This window comes from Canis lupus, chromosome 26 (assembly GCF_048164855.1).
Source record: "Canis lupus baileyi chromosome 26, mCanLup2.hap1, whole genome shotgun sequence".
In the NCBI taxonomy this organism is placed as follows: domain Eukaryota; kingdom Metazoa; phylum Chordata; class Mammalia; order Carnivora; family Canidae; genus Canis; species Canis lupus.
The window spans coordinates 34,806,887-34,830,350 of NC_132863.1; the positions used below are offsets into that span (position 1 = coordinate 34,806,887).

The 23,464-nt window shown below is 47.6% G+C and overlaps 1 protein-coding gene and 1 long non-coding RNA gene across 5 annotated transcripts; one reads left to right on the forward strand and one right to left on the reverse strand.

The window, feature by feature from the left end:
• Window positions 1-237: 237 nt before the first annotated feature.
• LOC140618527 (uncharacterized) lies at window positions 238-12,871 on the reverse strand. Its single transcript, XR_012018632.1, has 2 exons — window positions 12,290-12,871; window positions 238-3,042 (listed from the first exon to the last, which is right to left on the reverse strand). It is a non-coding gene; the product is annotated as an uncharacterized lncRNA (long non-coding RNA).
• On the forward strand, window positions 11,733-17,308 carry WFDC2 (WAP four-disulfide core domain 2). Of its 4 annotated transcripts, none has more exons than XM_072801213.1 (4): window positions 11,733-11,892; window positions 12,460-12,603; window positions 14,619-14,771; window positions 17,138-17,308. In XM_072801213.1, exons 1-3 carry the CDS (start codon window positions 11,814-11,816, stop codon window positions 14,768-14,770), a joined length of 375 nt encoding a protein of 124 aa, XP_072657314.1. In that variant the 5' UTR covers window positions 11,733-11,813; the 3' UTR covers window position 14,771; window positions 17,138-17,308. The 4 variants fall into 4 exon arrangements, with proteins under 4 accessions (XP_072657314.1, XP_072657315.1, XP_072657313.1 ...); XM_072801214.1 differs by lacking the exon at window positions 17,138-17,308 and adding an exon at window positions 14,914-15,053; XM_072801212.1 differs by lacking the exon at window positions 17,138-17,308 and adding an exon at window positions 14,914-15,053 and having other exon boundaries at window positions 11,762-11,892; window positions 12,403-12,603.
• Window positions 17,309-23,464: the final 6,156 nt, after the last annotated feature.

The following is a 23,464-nucleotide window of genomic DNA, read 5'->3' on the forward strand; positions in this document are numbered from 1 at the left end:
TTGCTGAGCAGAGAGCCCCATGCAGTACTTCCCGCCCGAAGTAGAGGAGCAAGACGTCAGCACTCTGCCAGTGTCCTGTGCTTGGGAGAGCGGGATGAAACGTCCCCCCGCTGCCTGTGCTTCAGCTAGCATTAACGTGTAGGTGCCACTCCTGTAGCTGTTAACTTCGAGTTTAGCTTGAATTGTGGGTTTTGAGGGGACCGTTTAACTTAATTACTGCTAGTTTTGAGATGTCTGTAAGTAGGGTTGGCATGAATGCAACAGTATGGAAGACTAGGAGATGGGGTCACTTATCTGTGTTCCTATGGAAACTATTTGAATATTTGTTTTATATGGATTTTTATTCAATTTTCAAACATGCTACTAAGGAGTGCCCCTCAGCTGCTGAGCAAGCGTTTGTAGCTTGTACGTTGGCAGAATGGGCCAAAAGCTTAGTGTTGTGACCTGTTTTGAAAATAAAGTATCTTGAAATAAAAAAAAAAAAAGAAGGACCAGGACCCCGTTACCATGACCTGAGCCAGAGGCAGACACTTAACCAACTGAGGCACCCAGGTGCCCTCTGGTATCACTTCAAATGTCACGTGCTCAGAGAGCCTATCTCTGGTTTCCCCCAACCCCAACCTATAATTACATGACTTTGCTTCATTTTCTTTATAGCATTTATCCACTTCGGCAATAATATTTTCCATTTACTAATTTATTTGCTTATTTTTTTTCCCTAGAGAGTAGGCTTCATGAGAGCGGATATCATATTCATCTTGCCGCTGTTCTGGTCATCTATTGGTGTGTAATGAACCATCCCAAAACTTAGCAGCTTAAAACAATTTACTATTAATTCTCATGGTCCTGTAGGTTGACTTGGATCAGCTGAATTGAATAGTTCTCGCTTGGGTTCTTTCTGAGGTCAGATGGTGGCCAAGGCTGCAGTCGTTTGAAGGCTTGCCTGGGACAGATGTCCACAGTGGCTCCCTGGCATCTGAGGCTGGCTGTTGGCTGATAGCTTGGTTGGAGATGTCCACTGGAGCACCCATATGTAGTTGCACATGGAGAATGGTGGAACACATGAAAGGCGGGGCCAACATGCTCATGATTGGAGCAGGTGAGATTGGGAGAAATAGCAAGTGACCTCTTGTGGGCCAGGACACTAACACCTCTTGGTTACTGCTGGTACATTAAGGTGTACATTTGTTCGTCTTGTTTTGTGCAGATTAAGGCTATTGTTAAGGCGTATCTCAGAAGCCAAAGAATCACAAAGAAAGGAAGAAAGAAAGAGAGAGAAAAGGAAAAAGAACAGAAAGAAATTGGTGGGTACTGGTGGAGCATTTAAAGCCTGGTAGAGTGCTCACCACCTCAAAAAGACTTGGTGGTAGAATACGTTGGTCACAGAATGGGTTCAGTAGACACTAGGTTACCTCTCAACTTCAGGAAAATTTCTGGGCAATGAGGTATATTGTAAAACACACATAACCCCCAACCCCTCGGCACATCCCTTTTAGGTATTAGTTCAGCTCCTAGAAACCCAAAGGCTTAGCTAATGGGATCTTTATTTTTAATTTAATTTAATTCAATTTATTTGTTTTAAGGAGTTAAATTAGAAGTTTTTTTTCCCCCCATAGGCAGTATTTCTTTTTTTTTTTTCATTTGTTTTCATTTAAGTTCAATTTGCCAACATAGAGTATAACACCCAGTGCTCATCCCATCTAGTTCCCTCCTCAGTGCCCGTCACCCACTTACCCCAACACCCCCCACACACCTCCCTTTCCACAACCCTTTGTCTCCCAGAGTTAGGAATCTCTCATGGTTTGTTTCCCTCTCTAATTTTTCCTACTCAGTTCCCCTCCTTTCTAATGGGATCTTTAAATTCTAGAGTCAAACATGCCACCTTCCAGCACACCTGCCTATTTTATTTTTAAGAACTATACTCCGGAAGTTAGAGATATCTAGCAAAAATGGCAAAATCTTACAAAGCTTGCTTTGTCCTGAGGAACTTGGCTTGGTAACTACCAGATCAGGCACCCCCCCCCAAAAAAAAAGCCAGAAAGAAATGTGAGTTATACCCCATTTACAGTTAGATATGGCTGGACAGAAATGTGGCTTTGCTCCATTTGGGGTCAGGGTCCTACCAAACTGCTGCCTGCCCTCAGAGGAATTAACAACCTAGAAACACAATGGCCATTATGGAGAATGTCCCAATTAGGTAAGATCATTTAAGAAGTGCCCTCAAAAGCAAGGGTTCCCAAATTAAAATGGGATACCTTTTTTAATTGGCAAGCAGAAGCCTCCAAAACCTTTCAAAATTCCCAATAGTTTCACAAAGAGATGCATTGCAAAAGGCTAATAAAGAATTACAGGAGATGCCTGGGTTGCTCAGTGGTTGAGTGTCTGCCTTTGACTCAGGTTGTGATCCCAGAGTCCTGGAATCAAGTTCTGTATCAGGCTTCCCGCAGGGAGCCTGCTTCTCCCTCTGCCTGTGTCTCTGCCTCTCTCCCTGTGTCTCTCATGAATAAATAAATAAAATCTTAAAAAAAAAGGAAATTACAGATGGAAGAGGTACCTAAGACAAATGCCTGTAAGATTGATGTAACTCCTTGTTCCCCTCTGCTGTCTTTTGAGCTAGCATTCATGCTACTAATCCTCTCTCTGAATGGGTTTTCCACTCTGAAAAGACTCACCCTTAAAAAATTCCACCAAGTTAATGGACTTACAAACTGCGCCCAACCCCATAACTACCTGTAGAGTTGTCAGAACTAAGGGATTCTCTAATAAATTGCTACATTATTCCCTTAAACAGCCAAAGGGAAACCCATAAACACCAGAGCTTGTGGAATGGAGCCTGGAAAAATTGGCAGGAGCCACAAAGGGTGCAAATCCTTACCAGAATAATTTCTTCTGAATCTCTGTAGTGCCAGGTGGAGAGAACAATAAAATTTCACGTTGTCTCTTCCTTTCCAAATCCCATTGGTTATTGATCCTTCTTCTCCCAGAGATAGCCACTGTCTTCTCACAACACATCCTTGTCACTGGGCTGGACTTTCTGCCTGCCTGGGACATGCGGGAGGTTGGTTCTTTCTCTTGGCTCTCACTGGGAGCAACTTTGGATTTTGAGAAGGTTAGTGTTTTTTGTACCCTCTACAAGCCGCAAGGAGGCTTATCCAACACTGCCAGAGATATTTAATATTACAACTACATACTCCAATGGAAAGAAGTAAGTTGAGGATAAAGGAATTGGAGAGGTGGATTAACCAGTGAGGACACTGAAGCGACAAAGCAATTCTTTGAGGAATTGAAAGCAATTTTCCACATTTTACAAATCTTTACAAAACAGGAAATGAAGCTCTGGAGACACGTTTAAAGTTCACCTCTTCCTTTACCAATCCCTAAACTTTCCCTAGTTATCCTAAACAGCTTGTAAATTACTAGCTTTAAAAAGCCAAAGTCTTTTTTTTTAAGACTTTATTTATTCATGAGAGAGAGAGAGAGAGAGAGAGAGAAGCAGAGACATAGGCAGAGGGAGAAGCAGGCTTCCCACAGGGAGCCCAATGTGGGACTCCTCCTGAACTGGGATCACTCCCTGAGCCAAAGTCAGACACTCAATCACTGAGCCACCCAGGCGTCCCAAAGCCAAAGTCTTTCTTAGAAAAATTTGCATTCTTTCTCTGTCTCTTAAAGTTGTACATCTTATCATATCTTTTAAATGTGAACACAACCCGCAATCAGCTGAGAGGAAAGGAAAAGAAAGGGGTGAAGGGGGTGGGGTGGGGGTAGGGGTAGAGGCTTCTTTAAAATGCAAAGTCCTTTTAGGGCTCTGGTGCTCAAACTCTTCTATAGCCTCCTTAAGATTAATTCTAGGGACAAATACAAATTTCAAAAATCTTCTTCAAGAGTATTAGTGGCTATAAGTTCTTTACATCTGTGTGCTTATGTGTATGTTGTAAATGTGATGAGAAACTGTTCTACTTCTGGGCAGTCCTGCTACGATTAATTTGTAAAAGAGCCCTATTTACTAGGTTTGAAAGTAAGCACTTGGGCATTCTAACACACTCAGAAAGATAGAAACTAACCCCCAATTTTTTTTCAAGTTCACCTATTCTGGGAAAACATTCAATTGTTTGTTTAATTGAAATAGACATGTTTTGGAGAGCCTGGCTGGCTTGGTCAGAGGACCATGTGACTCTTGATCTTGGGGTCTGAGTTTGAGCCTCACATTGGTTGTAGAGATTATTTAAAAAAATAAATAAACTTTAAAAATAGACATGTCTTCAGGTTATCAGTATTAAAATTAAAACTTTTATTCTGCCTGGATTTACTTCAGTTAAATAAGTTGATATGATCTCTGTTCTGCCATTAAAAAAAATTTTTTTTTTAAAGTAGCTTGGAAGAATGACTGACTTTTATGTCATAAAGTTTTTTATGGGTAGTTTAAGCATAATTGTTAATAACAAGTAAATTAAATAGGTGTAAATAAAACAATTTTTAGGTAAACTTTAAATCATCGCCCAACTCTTTTTGGTAACCTAACACCTTAAAGTTTTGCTGAGTTAGGTTAAGTAATAAGTTAAATTCATTAAATATGTAGATCGTTTCCAAATAAGATAAAAATACTGCAACATTAATAACTGAACATAGGTTTATTTACTTTTGACTTTCTTATTGCAGAGAAAGTAAAGATAAAGTTGGGTCTGTTAGTAAACATGTGTGTTTCTAAGAATTATGAAATACATTTTTCAATTTACCAACCTTGAGAATGCCGGTGTAACAAGTCACAATTGCTTACTTATTAGCTTTCAGTAGAAATCAAGGTTTTTAAGAGGTAAAAATTCTAATAAGGGAAATAACTATGCAAGAAAGTAAGATGTGTTTTTGGTAAAAAAAGAGAAACTATGAGGAACAGAAATACATTTTTGCTGAGGGAAAAGAAAGTAATCTTGTCCTAAAATGAGCGTGGTTCGTTATTTGTTTATTTATTTAGAAAAAGATAGGGAGGAAGAGAGGGAGGATCAGAGGGAGAGGGATTTGCCAACATATAGCATAACACCCAGTGCTCATCCCATCAAGTGCCCCCCTCAGTGCCCGTCACACAGTCACCCCCACCCCCTGCCCACCTCCCTTTCCACCACCCCTTGTTCGTTTCCCAGAGTTAGGAGTCAGAGAGGGAGAATCTTAAGCAGGTTCCACACCCAGTCCAGTGCAGAGCTCACCCTCATGACTGTGAGATCATGACCTGAGCAGAAATCAAGAGTCAGACTTTCAAGGGACTGAGCCACCCAGGTGCCCCAGGGGTGGTTACTTAAAGAGGAAAAACTGAGGACAACATCTGAATGTGAAAAAGAAAAGTTGTAGAAGTTTCATGGAAAAAAACATCTTTGGGGAAGAATTTTTTTTTTTTTTTAAGATTTATTTATTGAGAGAGAGAGAGTATGAGAGCACACAAGTAGGGGGAGGGGCAGAGAGAATCCTCAAGCAGACTCCCCACTGAGCACGAGCCCCAGGCAGGGCTCTATCCCAGGACCCTGAGATTATGACTTGAGCCAAAATCAAGAGTTGGCCACCTAACCAACTGAGCCACCTTGGCGCCCCCTTTGGGAAGGAATTCTACGTGTGGTCAGGACTCCCTAAGATTGGAACAAATAAGGTGGGGTTTGGGAGGTTTGTTTGGTTGGCTTTATTTGTTTTACTTACTGGTGACGTATTTGTATCTTTCACACGATTTCTTCTAGAATGAGTGTTTCTATATAAAAAGTAAGCTGGTGCAACATTAGAATTTGGTTTTCTTTCTGTTAAAAGGACAATTTTTTATTTTAGACTTTTGGTATGCTTAAGTCTTTTCGACCTCGAACATTTCAAAACATTGACTAAACTAATGAGGCTTATTTGCCATGTCCAATTGCATGGGGAACATTGTCAAATAAGAAGTCACACTAAGCTTTCTTTATGTTGTATTTGTAAGATTGTGGCACATGTGGGTAAAGTCCATTCTGCTTCTACAATAATGGCCCCTCATTGCCAGACCTTTGCTATCCTGATGTCCTAGTAACATGGCAACACTCAGCTCCTCAAGCAGAGAAATTGAGGTGTATAAAAATGGCTGTAAATTAAACAAACAGGGCTACAGGGAAACCAAGACAATGGCTTGGTTCTTCCCGGCTCTTTGACAAACCCCATTTGTTGGTGTTTGCATTCCTTTACCCACCAGAGGGCATGTAAGATGACTCAACTTATAAATGAACATTAGTGGAGAGAATTCTGTAATATAGCAAGAAAAAAAAAAAAAGTCTACCAACAATGTCTGACTTGTCGGGTCCATATCCTGGAAAAACTTTTTGTCTCAGATCTCCTTCCTCTGGACACTAGGAACACCTGCAACTGGATTTTTTTTAACTGCCATCAAGGATGGGTTTCCAATATGTTTTTGTTTTTGCTTATATGTTTTCTGGGGGGGTTGGAACTTTTCGCTGGTGCAAGGCTGATGCCCTCTCAGTGTGGAGATAAAACTGTTAAAAATGTGTTTCACATTTGGGATATACCTTCTATAATCTCCAGTGATTGAAACTCCCACTTTGCTGGACAAATCATACAATGCTTCATGAAAATCTTGCAGACTTCTTGGAATTCCATCAGTGTACACCCTTCTGCTAATGCCTGGTCTCATGCTAGTACACCCAGCTACTGTAAGCTCCTAAAGGCTTATGCTCAAGCCTGTCATCAAAGATTAAAGAAGCCTTCCCAGATATTAATTCAAAGGAACCTGTTGATCACATTCCAAATAAAGCCCGCTGACTGGGCCTTCTAGAAACGTCATCAGAGGGGTGTCTGGGTGGCTCAGCTAGTTAAGTGTCTGCCTTCAGCTCAGGTCATGATCCCAGGGTCCTGGGATGGAGCTCCATGTCGGGCTCCCTGCACAGCGGGGAGTTTGCTTCTCCCTCTGCCCCTCCCCTCCACTTGTGCTCTCTCTCTTTCAAATAAATTAAAAAATAAATCTTTAAAAAAATGTTAGAAATGTCATCAGAGGAAGACAGTCTTGGAGTCCTGTTGGAAAGGACCCTACCAAGTGTTTTTGATGACTAACACTGCTGCAAAACTAAAAGGTATTGAGCCTTGGGTACACACCACACAGCTAAAGGAGGCTCCACCTGCTATCTGATCCTGTACAGATGCTGGACACCTCCATGTCAGGTTGACAAGGAAGAAAAGTAGCTGAGTTCTAGGTAGACTGCTTCCACCAAGATGACTGACCGACTTAATACTTTTTTTTTTTTATTGGAGTTCAATTTGCCAACATATAGCATAACACCCAGTGCTCATCCCATCAGTGCCCCCCTCAGTACCCATCACCCAGTCACCCCCTACCCCCTGCCCACCTGCCTTTCCACCACCCCTTGTTCGTTTCCCAGAGTTAGGAGTCTCTCATGTTCTGTCTCCCTTTCTGATATTTCCCACTCATTTTTTCTCCTTTCCCCTTTATTCCCTTTCACTATTTTTTATATTCCCCAAATGAATGAGACCATATAATGTTTGTCCTTCTCCGATTGACTTATTTCACTCAGCATAATACCCTCCAGTTCCATCCACGTTGAAGCAAAGTGTGGGTATTTGTCGTTTCTAATGGCTGAGTAATATCCCATTGTATACATAGACCACATCTTCTTTATCCATTCGTCTTTTGATGGACACCGAGGCTCCTTCCACAGTTTGGCTATTGTGGACATTGCTGCTAGAAACATCAGGGTCCAGGTGTCCCGGTGTTTCACTGCATCTGTATCTTTGGGGTAAATCCCCAGCAGTGCAACTGCTGGGTCGTAGGGCCGATCTATTTTTAACTCTTTGAGGAACCTCCACACAGTTTTCCAGAGTGGCTGCACCAGTTCACATTCCCACCAACATTGCAAGAGGGTTCCCCTTTCTCCACATCCTCTCCAACATTTGTTGTTTCCTGCCTTCTTAATTTTCCCCATTCTCACTGGTGTGAGGTGGTATCTCATTGTGGTTTTGATTAGTATTTCCCTGATGGCAATCATACTTTAACTAGACATGACACTCTCTCCTCTCCCCTCCTCTCCCCTCCCCTCCCCTCCCCTCCCCTCCTATTCCTTTCCTTTCCCTTCCCTTCCCCCTGGCATTGGCCTGGAAAACAACACTCTCATCTGTATCTCCCAGGCCACTGCTAATGGGGTTTACGTCTAGATTTTAAAACAACTTTTTATTTCAGGCCAGGAGAAAATCTAACTGTGACCCTAACTTTTCAGAGGCAAAATAAGACGTTACCTATATTTACATTGTGAGTTAAAAAGCACCTATCAGGAGGCTTTCACAATTCAGGACTCACTCCTTTTGGCAGGTTCCTACATCTCTGGTTGATGATAAATGTAAATGAGGTAGTGATCAGGAATTTCTTAATTCTTGAAATTGTTGCAAAATCTGCTGTTAAAGCAATAGCTGCCCAAGAAAGATCCTTAGACTCTCTAGCCAAAGTTGTTCTCAATAATAAAATAGCCCTTGATTATCTTTTAGCTGAACCAGAAGGTATCTGCTGTGGCCAACACCACCTGCTACACCTGAATTAACACTTCTACGGAAATCAAAATTGAGTTACATAAACTCATTGAGCAAGCCTCTTGGCTTAAAGGAGTGATTCCTTCAGTGGGAGGTCTTTCTTTGACTTATTTAACTTTGATTGGTTTGGATCATGGCTTCAAAGTACACTCCAAATATTGGGAATTATCCTGTTTATAATAATCATAATAACCTTCCTGCTGTGTTATAGTCTCTCAAAAGCTTTACATGCGTGTTCATAGACACTAACCGTCAAGCAAATGATCTCCCCAAGACTGAAACGTCAACAAAAGGAACGAAGAAAATGACCATTTGTGAAGCTGAAGTCATAACCTGTGAATATCATAGTGATAAAGCAAAACATCAGGACCTATGAATACCACAGGGGAGCAACAGGAGCTGCAAGCACTATAGGGCAGAGCTGAGAGTGATGCTAATACCTTAAGTTTTGAGTAATCAAAATCAGCTGAGAGTCTGGTCAAGGGAGTAATTGTTAATAATAAAACCACAGTCCCCAAGTCACTTAGATTCAGACCCTAAGTCAGTAAACCAAGACTTAATACCTAACCTAACTGTAGTCTCAACCCCCTACAAGTATAACGTTTTTTCCAGTCAACATGGGGACTTCCTGGTCATTGCTAGGAAATTTACTGATAGACCCCTTCTGTTCCTCTGGGGAGAGTGACCTGGCCTAAAACAAAAGATTCTTTGTTAATAATTTCCCTTTTTTCTGCTCCTTCACTGCTTTTACAACTCTTTGCTTTTCTGTAGCCCTTTGGCACCCCCCCTCACCTGCTAGATGAGATGCTCCCTGATTCATGAATCCATTAATAAACCCAATTAGATCTTTAATGTGTGCTTGGTTTAACTTTTGTTACTTAACACCAGGAAGTGCCAACCTCTGATCTAGACCTGAGTGTGTTTGGTTCTAAAGCCTCTGCCCTTTTTACCTTCTATAAGGAGAAGGGAAAATATATGAATATTCCTGCACAGAGCCTAGCATCACAAAAGTGAAACGTCTTTTCATGCCTTCGGCCATTGACAGAGGAAACTTCTCCATCTTCTGCAGCACCCCACCCCCTCAGCCTCAAACTAATCCGTACTCCTGCCAGAAGAGAGGGCCAACCAGCTGGGAACCTAGGACTGTTGGGGAGGGGTGTGGCTGGGCAGTTTCCCTGCCTGGGAGCTGGGTAGGTCCCGGAAGCTGTGCCCAAGACGGAATGTCCAGTACCCAATTGGGTCCAAAGGCTAAAATCGGCGGCTCATCAAAATGTCCTCTGCATGCCCTAGACTGAAGGCAGATGCTCAATCACTGAGCCACCAGGTGCCCCGTGCATGCCCTAGACTGAGTGAGTGTGCCAACTGCTGTCCCCTACCTGGCTCCTGCCTTATTGTTGTTGACTGTTCTCTGAGCTTAGAATAAACAGCCCTTGCCCTTCCCAACTATGGCACCCCTCTCTTCCCCAGGAGGGGCATGGGAAGTTGAGGAAGGCATTCTTTTTTTTTTTCTTAAGATTTCATTTATTTATTTGAGGGAGAGAGATATACAGAGAGCATAAGAGAGGGAGAAGGACAGGGGGAGAAGCTAGCTCCCCACTGAGCAGGGCGCCCAATGCGGAGCTCGTCTCAGGACCCTAGGATCATGACCTTGAGCAGAAAGCAGACACTTAACCCACTGAACCACTCAGGTGCCCCTGGGGGAGGTAAAAGAGATGACTCTTTTACCAAGAGTCATCTGCGGAGACAGTGGCCTGATACACTCATGTCACCAAAGCCCTGCTCACCAGTCGTTCCAATTGTCAGTGCCCCAGATGCCTCTAGCCTCCAGCAGCAAAGGGGCTTACAGAATCGCAGATTGTTGGAGCAGGAAGGGTCTTGTCTAATGCCCTGGGTAACTCTTTGGGTATTTTCCAGCCTGGATTCTAAGGCTTGGCTATATACTTATCAGATTCCTTGGTCTAGACACCCTTTATCAAGCACTCACAGCTGTTTATCTACTCCCTGCTAGGTGTCAGGGCTGGAGCTCCTATGCCAGTCATGTGGATCTAGCCGTCAGTGAGTACTCAGCTACTCCACGGCAGGAACATTGCATTCATGTTCCCTCTGAATTCTTACTTTATCAACATCTTTGTACATGGCAGGATGGAAGCTCAGAATGGAGAAGTAATTCATTCAAGGTTCTGCAGCTGGGAAATAATGAAGATGGGAGTCACACCCAGACCCTACCACCCCACAGTCAGTGCCAGATGGCTCCTTTAATTGCTTTCTCTACACCAATTGTCTTGCCCCATAACGTGTCATGTAGTAGGCACCTAGTGAATATTTATGATGGAATGGGGGAAAAACAAGAGCTTGGAGGGAAGAGGTGTGGGTTCAAAACCTTGTCTCTAGAGCTTGGCATGGGACCTTGGGGGAAGCCTCTAGACTTCTGAACATCCTATTCATCTGGCATTTACAGCTGATGGAAATAGGAACTCCTTATTCATAGGTTTGCTGGGAAAAGCCATGAGACGCCAGGAGGCCATGAGCACAGAGCCTGGCACAGGCAGCCCTGAGACAGTATTGGTAGGGGAAAGAGAGAGATAGAGAGAGAGAGAGAGAGAGAGAGAGAAAAGAAGAGAAGAAAGAGGGAGGAGAAACACACATTCAAAATGTCTTGAGTCTGTTAATTAATAGTTGTTTCACCTTCATGGGACTCAATGTCTTCCGTGGAATGGGTTCATTTATTAATGATATTTCTGTAGCCCCTACTATATGCTCTGTATCACCTCACTAGATCTGCATCATGAATCCTTCAACAGAGATGGGCACAGTGATCTGGCTGCTGCAAATCCAACCACTTAATCCCCAGGTTCGATTTGCCTCCCTGAGGGCCCTGCCCTGCCCTCCCGTGGCATTATAGGGAGACCCAGGAGTCCTGGGCCCGACCGGGCCGCCAGCCACCGCCCCGACAGCCCTGCGCGAAGGCCCCAGCAGGGAGGAGGGAGAGGGGAGTGGACAAGGGTCTGACTGCAGCTGGTCGAGCTGCGCCAGGCCCTGGAAGCTGCTCAGGTTCCTGGTTCCCACCGGGGCCAAGAATGACACCTGATCCCGGGGAATTGTGAAATGGCGTGAGGTGGCAGCCCGCCCGCGGTGGCCGCTGCGCCCACCCCCCGCCGCGAGGGCGGCCCCACCCCTACCCCACGCCCCCGCCCTCGCGCGCGGTTAAATCCCCGCATCCGGCGGCGGCAGCGGCTCACACCGCACCCGGCCCGCACAGCACCATGCCTGCCTGCCGCCCCGGTCCTCTGGCCGGCGCCCTGCTCCTGGGCCTGCTGCTGCTCGGCCTCCCCCGGGTCCCAGGTGAGCGGGGCGGGGAGAGCCCTGGCGCCAGAGCGGCCTCTCCCCGAGCGCTAGGACCGGGCCTGGGCCGAGGCGCACGTAGCCTCTCCGGGAGCTGGAGAAATGGGGATTCCTGGGGCGGAAGTGGGGAAACCCATGAGAACTAAATTTTGATGATTCCCTGGTTCCTGAAGGTAGTGACCCCTGGAGCTTAGATGTGGGGTCCTATGTGCTGGAGGTGGGGGAGACCACTGAAGGCTGAAATTTGGGGCAGAGGCTCTGTGATGAAGGTGGAGACTTAGTGGCCGGTGGGGCACCCTTGCCTAGGCATAGGAAGCTCCTAAGATGCTCAGCTGTCTGGGGGCCCCTTAAGGATTGAGGGCTCTAAGGATGAGAGTTAGGGGACCCCCGTACTTACACTTATTAGGGTCCCCAGGCCTGGAGGTGGGGCTCCCTGAAGACTGTGAGGGGGGCGCCTAGAGCCAGAGACCAAGAATCCTTGGAGCTTGCGTTCTGGGGCCCTGGGAGCAGGAGGTGGGCGTCTTCCCAGACTCGGGCTCCGCGCCCCCCTGACCGTGCACCTCCCAGGCGGAGAAGTGGAGAAGACCGGCGTGTGCCCCCAGCTACAGGCGGACCTGAACTGTACACAGGAGTGCGTCTCGGACGCCCAATGCGCAGACAACCTCAAGTGCTGCCAGGCCGGCTGCGCCACCATTTGTCACCTGCCCAACGGTAACCCTGGGGCGTCCGGCGCGGGGCGGGGAAGGGCGCGGTGGGCTGGAGGAGGCAGAGCGCCGAGATCGGGGGAGAGGGGAGCCCCCCCCCGGGGACCCCTGTAGAGTCGAGGCGGATGGAACCAGATCCGCCCTGTGCCTCCTCGCGGGGCCTCGGGGAGACAAAGGCGGCGCTAAAGCTCAGCCAGGAGGGGGAAGGGAGGTCCCCCCACCCCTGGCTGGATTCCATTCCCTGGTGCGTGACGGGCTTCCGGGCAAGCACCAGCTGGGACCGTGTTCCCGGAGGTCAAGGCACCCGGTTCTCAGTTTCCTCCCCGGCCGGTTGGAGCCGCAGCCAAGACCCGGGCTGGCCAGTGGGCTGGGTCGTGAGAACTGGGGCGCTCAGCCCTCTCGGAGTCCCTCCCCTGCGCCCCCCCTCCCCCCTCCCCCAGCTCTGGGGGAAGGACTTGGAGCGTCTGGCCTAGCAAGACTCCCCGGATTCCTCTGTCCAGACAGAAAGAGACTTTACGCATTAAGGAGAGCGCCCAGCCCATCCTGAAGATGTGGTGGTGAGCGGCAGACTTGTCCAGGGTCGCTCCGCCGCTCCGTGGCTCGGCAGGAGTCCTAGCGAGGGGGTTCAACTTTTGCCACTTCTGGAAGGCTGGTTTGGAGGAAATCAGGATCACTTCCCTGAGCACCCCTACCCTCTTCCTCCTATTTAAAACAATCTCTTCCACTAAGGATGGAGAGAGAGAGAGAGAGAGAGAGAGCTATGCGAAAGCCCTGGTGATCCGCAAAGGTCCTTGCTAGAGCTCACTGTCTCCACTAGGCTGCAGGGACCTCATCAGAACAGGGAGTGGCCTTAGGCAACAAGAAATCCAAGCTTCTCATTTTTCAGAGGGAAAAACTGAGGACCGGAAGTAGGGATATGACCTGGGGCACCAAGCTGTTGTGATTACTGGTCTTTATCCAAAATACAGCCGCCCTCGCCCAGCTGTGATTTTTTTCCCTTTCCGTTATTTCTAGTAGGGGCTGGGACAGTTTGTAATTAGAGACCTCAGACTTAGGAGACTGGAGCTGGGAGGGTAGAGGGAAGATTGACCCGTCAGGGGCAGCTGCTGGGTCTGGAGGCCTCTAATCTGGAGCAGGGAGAGGAGGACCAGAGGGAGAGGTGAGGGTTGAGAGAGAAAGCGAGAGGCAGACAAACACAGATGAGTGGGGTGGAGGGGACAGAAGGCGTGCCTACTGTTAGGGGCAGACTTTGCTGTTCCTTTGTCTCAGATGGACGGACTGAAGCAGGAAGAGCAACGGGCCAGACGGCCTCCTGAGCTAGAATCTTAGTTCTGCCATCTGCCAGCTGTGTGGTCCTGAGCAAGTTGCTTTATGTCTCAGAACTTCTCCTTTCCTGTTGGCAAAATGGGAATGATAATCCCAAACTTTGTGGGACTGACATGGGGGCTAAATGAAATAACACATGGGAAATGTCTCTGTGGAGAGTAGACCCTCTATCCGCTGTGGCGTGTTTTGTCAGTAAACTGCTCCCGATTCCTTTTTTGTCCTAGGGAAGCCCAGTATCTAGACCTCCTGCCCTTTTCAGAGGAATGGATTTCTTTGTGCTAAGGAGTCAGCCACTCCTATCCTCTGCAGCTGATCAGCCAGTTCTGTACCTGTGTTTGACCTTTGGCTGGGCTTGCTCTTGGGGCTTCCGGGAATTGAGCCCAGCTTCTTTCTCCTTGACCCAGGAAGTGGTGCTTAGGGTGTGTGTGTGTTTGTAAATGGTCACAGACTGGGCTCAGGTCTTGATTTTACTTCTTACCAGCAGCCTGGTGTTGGATGGTTCCAAAATCAAGGATGGAGGGAGCAGGAAGTGGAGGGGTTTGCGGGTGGTCTTCCTAAGTGCCCTGAGATCAATGCCAGAAGGCAGCTGTCTGGTTTGTGACACAGGGGGAGGGGGATGGGAGGTCATGTTGTGGACCAGTGTTCATCTCCCGGCATCCCCTCTGCCCACTTTCTCTTGTTCCTTTTTCTCCCCAGAAAAGCAGGGTTCCTGCCCCCAGGTGAACACTGACTTCCCCCAGCTCGGCCTCTGTCAGGACCAGTGCCAGGTGGACAGTCACTGTCCAGGCCTGTTAAAATGCTGCTACAATGGTTGCGGGAAGGTGTCCTGTGTCACTCCCATCTTCTGAGGTAAGTTGTGTGTGTGTGTGTGTGTGTCGGGGCGGGGGGGACAGCACACTGATGTCTAGATGTAAAGGTGATTGAAAAGGAGGGCCTGGGCAAACATACTTCTCTTCACTATCTGTCCATTTCTTTGCTTTCTTGCACTCAGTGAGTATCAGTTGAGCATCTATCATGCGCCATGCACTGCTCTGGGTACGGAAGAGGATCCATGAGTGAGCAAATCAGACAAAAAATCCTCTCTGATGGAATTTATGTGCTAATGGATAATAAAGAAAAGTAAACAAGCAAGTGTTTTCTGTAGAATGTTTGAGAGAGAAAAGTGCCATGGAGAAAAAGGAAACAGAAGGGGAATGGGAGTGCCGGGGAGGGGGGCAGTGGGGTGAGTGGGGGTGAGGTGGGGTGGGCAGGAAGCAGGGTTTCTGTGTTGTTATTTTTTGTTTTTAGGGACACTCAGGGAGGGCCCTACCCAGAAAGCAGCATTTGAACAAAGACTTGCCAGAACTTGAGGGCGGGGGCCATGAAGATAGCTGTAGCCGGTGGGGGTGGGGGGGAGGTTACAGGTGAAGGCGGCAGGTACAAAAGCAGGAGCATCCCTGGTGTTTCAGGAAAAGCCAGGAGGCTGAAAGGGAGCCAGGAGAGCACAGGAAGAGGAAGGTGGAAGGTCAGGGATAAGTTTAGCAGCTTCTTAGGGGCCTGGTAGGTCGTTATAGGACTTTGGTCTCGACCCCGAGATGTCGCCCCTGTGGAAATGGACATGCTCTGGCTTAGATTTGAGAAGGATTGCTCTGGCTGCTGGGTGGAGAATAGACTATACAGGGGCAGTGGCAGAAGCAGGAAACCAGCTGGGAGATGACAGACCAGGGGAGGTAAGTGACTGTTTGGGGCATATATGTGGAGGTAGATGGGATGGTACTTGCTGATGAATTGGGCTGTGAGGGAAAGAGAAGATCCTCCCTGTTTCCATATCATGCACTCAGAAAGCCAACAGTTGGAGGAGCAGCTGTGTCCTGAGAGAGGGGATAGTGGACAGTGCCTAGAGGGGGTAAGGGTGGGAGGGAAGCTCTTTGCATGTGGCCAGTGGGAGGCTGAAGACTGATCTTTAATTTCCCCAAAAACTTGGCTTTTCAGGATACACTTGGCAGGTGTCAAATATGTATTTGATGTGTGATGAGCTCTTGCTCAGTGGCGGGCTGGGGCTATGTTTGGCCACCTCTGGTAGTTCTGACCCTGCAAGGAAAGGATTGCAGAGCCTCTCTTCCCCTACCTACAACTAAAAATAAAGCAATACCAAGTCCTAGAGTAAGTGTGAGTAAGTAAGAAATACAAGATACAAAGCACATGTTTGATTGGCCCATTGGGAGATCCGGTTGTGCCGTGGTCTCTGTGTCAGGTGCTGGGACTGAAGGTGAACACTGCCCTTCCTCACAGAGCTTACAGCCCCCTGGCTAAGGTGGATGGACGGAGGGACACTCCCAGGGCCAGTCTTCAGTGCTGCAGTGAGGGAAGGACTGGGTGCTGTGGAAACAGAGGAGGAAAAACCTTATGGGGTAAGAGGGTGGGAGGGTGGAAAACCAGTGTGGGGAGAAAGCAGGCTTCACAGAGGCATTGATGACCCTGGGCCCATCCTCAAGGATGACTGGAAGGTCAGTAGAGGGGTGACGTACAGGAGGAGCAGGACCCCGGAAGTGTCCTCTGATTGAAATCTCATTGTTGATCGTGGGCTACCTTGATAAGCCCTCAGCCAGGGGCTGACAGGTCTCTGGCGGGACCCAGGATTGCACAGATGAGAAGAGGGGAGAATGTGCCCAAGATCCTGTGATTGCATTTCGAGGTGTCCTTTTGGTGCTTGAGCGGCAGCCACGTTCTCCCGAGGGCCCGGAGCTCCCCAGTGATGCCAGCCACCCCTTGGCTCCCACGTGCCGGCAGCATTGCCGGACTTCGTGGCCAGGAAGACCCAGGTTCAGATTTCAGCTCTGACACTTAACTAGTCTTTACCTCCCGAAGCTGCAATTACCGTGCTTATAAAATGAGATCTCCTTGACCAGCAAATCCCAGCTTAACCTAAGGACTGGGGCGGGGCGGGGGTGGTGGTGGTGGAGCTTCCTGGTGGTAGAGGGACTTGTAGGGAGATAAATGACGATGGTCCCTCAGGAAGGCCCCAGCGGTCACTTGGACTGTGATTACCCAGGTATGACCCGGATGATCAGAAGCAGAAGAGGTGAGTCTAGGACCTGCAGAGCCCGGGGGCTCTGCTGTGTATGTGTTGGAAAGGGGAGAGTAGAAGAGCTCTGGTCCAGAATTTAAGCTCCAGGTCCTCTTGGCTGGTATTTTGGATATTGTCACTGATGTATTTTATGATTTTCTTCCTCCAGCTCCAGCCACCATAGCCCAAGGAGTGGGGGAGTGGAAGTTTCTGTCCAGCCCTGACTGGCTCCAGCTCGGCTCCAGGCCCGCCGTCCTCTTGTCTTTCTGGCCTGTACACTCGCTCCAGAGCTGAGCGCAGCTTCTTCCTTTTCCAACCAATAAAGTGACCGCTTCCAGCACTGGGTGGGGGAATGGCCTCCATTCTTAATCATTCTGTACTTGTCTCCTCTGACTCTGGGTTGAGGTGGGGGGTTGGTGACCAGGTCATCCGGGCATGAAGTCCAGGGAGGGATCAACTCAGAAACAGTGAACATACATTCAGGGTTCAGCTTGTGTAGTTGTGCTTTTCCTAGGGGGTTGGGAGTTATCCTTTCCTTGGGAGGGAGATGGAAGAGAGAACAGGCTCCAATACAGGATGGGATGCTTCCAAAGTCATTCGCATTCATTGCCAGGGGCTCGATAACTAACAGCACATCTGGGTGCCGTCTGGGTGCTGGACCCAGGCAAGGCTGAGAGATTTGGTGAGGCTGATGACAGTTGCGTGTTCTAGACCAGGCGTCTACCAGATGACCTGCTTGCAGCCATATGGAGAGAAGGTGGCAAAGCCGAGGTCCTTTGATTGGTTGTTGGTTTTATTTTTTTTTAATATTTTATTTATTTGAGAGAGCATGTGTGCGTGAGCAGGGGGAAAGGCAGAGGGAAGGGAGAAGCAGACTCCCCACTGAAGGCAGATACTTAACTGAGCTACCCAGGTGCCCCTGGTTGTTCTTTTTTTTTTTTTTTTAAACATTTTATTTATTTATTCATAGACACAGAGAGAGAGGGGCAGAGACACAGACAGAGGGAGAAGCAGGCTCCGCGCAGGGAGCCCGATGTGGGACTCGATCCCTGGTTTCCAGGATCACACCCCAGGCTGCAGGCAGCACCAAACTGCTGTGCCACCGGGGCTGCCCTGGTTGTTCATTTTTTTAAAAAGATTTTATGTATGTATGTATGTATATATGTATGTACGTATTTAGAGTGGGACAGGGGCAGAGGAGAGGGAGAGAGAGAGAATTCGAAGCAGACTCCCCAGTGAGTACAGAGCCCAACAGGCAGCTTGATCTCATGACCCCGAGATCATGACCTGAGCTGAAACCAAGAGTCAGGCGCCCCTGGTTGTTGATTTTTAAACCGTTATTTTGTATAAATAATACATTCACATGATTCAAAATTCAAAAGGTTAAAACAAAAAAAGCAATGGAAAGGGTCCTTCAAGCTTGATCCCCTCCCTCTCCCCCTCCCCAGCCCCAAACTGTTTTCTATGGAGGAAATCAAATCTACGAGTTTCTTGTGTGTTCTTTCAGAGACACACCTGAGTCCCAGTCCTCACATCCCTTCCTTTGCTCTCTCTCTCCGTCTCCTGTTTACCCTCTCTTGTCTCTCTTCCCCCTTGCTCTCTCTCTATCCCTCTGTCGCTCTATCTCTGTTCCTGCATGGCTTCTTTCTCTGTCCTTCCTCCATGCTCCTTTTGATCCACTTTTCTCAGCCTTCCTCTGCCCACCCCAGGACAGCTTCTAGCTCCTCTGCTCCACCCACCATGGGATGTGAGAAATTAGGGCAGCTTGAGGGCAGTGGTCTGGAGACAGAAAGCCTTGGTGGCTTGGTGCTTGGCTGGTCCTATCTTTCTCATCTCTTGTGGGTCCTTGCCACAGACCACGAGCCAGGCAACACCCCAGGGCTTCTCCCTACACCTCCACTAGGGATGCAAGGTGAATGAGTGAATGAGTCTCCTGGATGCAAGGGAGTGTGCTCAGTGCATAAGGCCACCCCTTGGCGATAGATGGCAGTGTAGCTCTCTTTGCTTTCTCTTTTCTGGTTTTTGTCTGCCCAAGCTTGGGTCCCCAAGCCCTTGCAGGCAGCAGCAAAGGCATGGGTAGAGCTGTTAGGAGCCAAGTGTATGACTGCCACCCCCTCTACTCTCTCCTCACCTTCCCTAGGTTTGAACTTGGAAAGAACCCTGGGCAGAGCCCTGTCTAACTCAGGACGGGTATGCCTTTTGTCTGCACACCATCATTTCTCCACCAGCTCCCACCCTGCAAACCTATAGCACTCATGCAATTCCTCCCCCTAACACTCCAGGCAGCTGCCAGCAGCCACCCACTGATCAGGGCTAGCCCATGAATTTGCGACTCCCAATTTAATAAAGAAACGCAGTGCCACCAGTGGAATAGCAGACCTCATGGTTGAGGTCTTACTGCGTGAGAAGCATGCCAGGACGACCCTGAGTAGGGCCAAGGGAGAGGGACCCTCAGGCCTCCTCCAGAACCTTGATAGAAGGTGGGACTTTTATCAAGGGGGTCCTGGCCCAGGGACATCCTGGGGAAGATAAAGGGGAGAACCAGGAGTGGAGGTTACCATGGGTCTCAGTGATGAATAGGAAGAACCTGCTGGAAAAGGACAATTGAGGGGTGGAGTGGGTCAGGTGAGAAAATGGGTGGGTTTGGAGGAGCCCCTGGCTGAGGACATCTCTTTGATCAACCTTTGCCGCTGAGTGGCTGCTGCAGGTTGGGGACTCTCAGGGTCTTTGGTGGAGGAGGGGGATGAGGAGAGAAAGAAGGGGCTGCTCTGGACTGGTCCCTTCCTACCCGCTTCCAGGTCTTGATGGGCTACGTGTTGTGTAGACAGACCACAGCAATGTTTACTTTTGGCTAGAAGGATGGCTCCCAGGGCCAGGAATCCCAGGGCCAGTAAACTTCTGGCTTCAGATGGGACTTGTGGCACTTCCCAGAGCCCCTCAATTCGTCCACTCCTCCAGAGTTCAGGGCAGAGTTTCTTCCTGCACTTACTCCCTCCCATCTCCAACAACTGACGGCTTTGCTGATGCCAGTATGCCCATCTCCAGTCTAGAGGGCTGTGTATGATAACACCCATGTGGAAATAAGCCTCTGTTTTGCAGGAAAGTGCAGGTTTGGGGTTGGAGGGATAATAGGCAGTTACATAAAAAGTGAGGTTCTAAAGACAGACCAGTAGAGGATAGTCTTGCCTGAGGAATAGCATAAACAGAGGCATCCACTCATTCAGTAGATATTTATTGAGTGCCTACTATGCTTTCTGTCATAAGTGGCAGGGATTTGGTATCAAGGTGGTATGTGTATGAGTGTGTATGTGTGTGTGCATGCATGTGTGTGCATGTGTGTGTTTGGTGGTGGTAGTGGGGGCAGTCAATAAATGAATGAACCCACATATGTATACCACGTCAGGTGTCATAAAGATGGGTAAGAGGACCAGTGAGTCCAGGGGATGTAGTAGAGGTGAGGGTGGTTACTTCACAGCGGGTATTCAATAGGCATCATTCAAGGACTGTGTTGAGTGAAGGAGGACATGAACCATGTGACAATCCATGGGAATTCCTGTCCAGGCCCAGGAAACTTCCAGGGCTAAGGACCTGAGGTCAGAATGTGCCCTGGGTATTTGAGGATCATCCAGGCGGCTAATGTGGTGGGAATAAATGAGCGATCAGGGGCATGAGGGGAGGTGACCTCAGACAGGTAATGCCGGCACGGGTTATGGAGGGCACTGTGGTCAGTGCAAAGACTTTGCCTTTTAATCTAGAGAATCTAGGAGCCATGGGAAGTATTTGAGCAGAGACATGCTGTGATCTGACTTGTGTTTCAAAGATGGGGTGAGCTCATTTCACACAAAGATGAGACCCTTAGAGCTGCTCTGTCCTCAGTGTTTGTGCCCCTCACTCCATAAATGCTCCTCTGGAAATTTTTCGCAGGATAAACAACCCGAAGCAGATGGTTTCTTACGGGTTAGGGTTAGCTTTAGGATTATGGGCAGGATCTTGCCACTAGGGGGATAGGCAATGGAAGGTAGTTGCCATTGGTCTGAAAACAACAGCTCATGAATAGGAAGGAGGCTGGGCTCCTCATGGCCTGGGTGCCCACAGGACCCATTTTAGTCAAACTCCAGGTAGCAATCTACATAGACTCATGGGTAAGTGCCTGGGTTTGCTGAGTGATTTGGAGCATAGAAGTCTCTGTGTTGGTTTATTCATGATCTCTGAGGTAGAACTCAAAACTCCTTTGAGGTGGCTCTGTCAGTTAAGTGTCTGCCTTCGGCTCAGGTCATGACCCCGGGGTCATGGAATTGAGCCCCGTACTGGGCTCCTTGCTCAGTGGAGAGTCTGATTCTTCCTCTCCCTCTGCCCCCACTCCTGCTTATGCTGTCTTTCTCTTTCTCTCTGAAATAAATAAATAAAATCTTAAAAAAAAACTGCTTTGAAATAGCATCAATCTCTCAATGTATTAATATGCCAGTGAGGTGAGTATGCACCATCACAGGACAGTTCTCCAGCTGTCTTGGGGGATTCCTGTTCCCTGTGGTTCAAGGGCATAGTTGCCTTGTAGTTTCTGTGGCTTTGGCCTGGTTTCATGGAACACTATATCCCACTCTCCCGGTAGCTCTCATGTGGTGGCGGGTTGTTTCTCCCTGACTTTTTTTTTTTTCTTTTTTTTAATGCTTTATTTTATTCTTTACTTCCAACTTTTGCTTTTGACATAATTTCAGACCTACAGTTGCAAGAATAGTGCTGGGATTTCCTGCACACTCTATGTATATTTATCACATGCTTACATTTTATTACATTGTCTTTCATTTCTTTCTCTCCCTCTACAGCCCCCACAACATTTTTTTTTTTTTTGCAGAATGTTTGGCCCATTTATTAAATTTAAGTAGAGTTCAATCAAACACTGATCAAATATCACATGGCTTCTCAGTGCAGTCAGAATGTGTGTGAATCCACTTTTCTTTGCCATAGTTTCATCAAAGTTTTTTTCATCTCACTGTTTCTCAAACTGTAGATCAGTAGATTCAGCAGAGGTGTAAGTGATGTGTAAGCCAATGATATGAGTTTCTTAGTTTCTGGGGAATAGCCAGATTATGTTGTAAATAGGTCATACTGGCTGTGCCATAGAAGAGTGTCACAGACACCCCACAACATATTATGTTTTTCTGTAACAAGTGAGAGCAAGTTACAGACATCTTAAATACTTCAGTCAATTTCCTAAAATAAAGGCATTCTCTTAGATAACCACAATACCATAATAATCAAATTAAGGAAATTAACATTGAGATGAGATTATTATCTCATCTACAGACAGGACTAGCTACGTAATTTGTGGAGTCTGGTGCTGAAAGAAGATGTGGGGGCCCCTCTTCTAAAAGCTGAAGAAAATTTGCCTTAAAGGTACCCATCCATAACACCTTTTCCTTTCTTGTAGGGTCTCTCTCAGACCTGTTATAATGCTTTTTATTTATCATTCAATGTCACATTCCCTTGGGCATGAGGGTACTGTGAAGGCAATAAAGACTCTCAGAAGTGCCCAGGGTCCCTGCCCTGATACTTGGCAGTGTATCCTTGAGCATTCCACCTGCAGCTGGATTATCCCTCCTCCCGCCAGCTGCCAGATGGAAGCTGTGCCCCACCGGTGGGTGGGGAAATCAGTTTCCTCTTTCTACAGTTCCCTTCATTCTAAACCATGGATGGGTGATCTCCATGGGATTGCAGTCTCTGTGCTGGATGTGCTTGGTACCTGGACTGGAGCGGGTGAGAGGTTAGCCCCTGACGAAAGACCTTCTGAATGCACTATGGTGCTGCCGTCTCTGAACAGGGACAGTGTCTGCCAAAGCCTTCCCTGGGACGCCAAGGGGTATGTATATTTGTACATGGATCCCTCTTGTATCCATGCCACGGCCCCCACTGAGAGGTGAAGGCAATGACAGATCATGGGCCTCCTCACTAATGTGACTCAATTGCCATCCCAGCCATAGGGTGACAGGGTCAAGGGGATGGAACATCACAGGCCAGTTATTTTACAGAATGTCCCTCAATTGAGCTTATCTGATATTTCCTCACAATTAGATTCATGCTATGCATTTTTGGCAGTAATACTGCCAAAGAGATAGAGTGTTCTTTGTGGTGCATCATATCAGGGGGCACAGGATGTTGATTTGTTCTGTTCAGAGTGATGATATTAACTTTGATTACTTGAGTTAGATGGTATCTGCCAGGATTCTCCACTATAAAGTTCCTATTCTCCCCCTTGTAATGAATAAGTATCTATAGGAAGATGCTTTGAAGCTCTGTAAATATCCTTTTGCTTCTCAAAAATTTTACTTGCTAGTTTTAATATCCACCGATGATTCTTGCCAGATTCAGATTGAATGGTTGCTAAACAATGATTTTTCTCATTTTATCCTTTACTGAGCTCCTTCTGGCTTCCCTTGTCTCCAGTGTGAGGGCTGAGTATTGTGTTCTAGCTACTGTCCTGAGCCCAGGACAGGCCCTG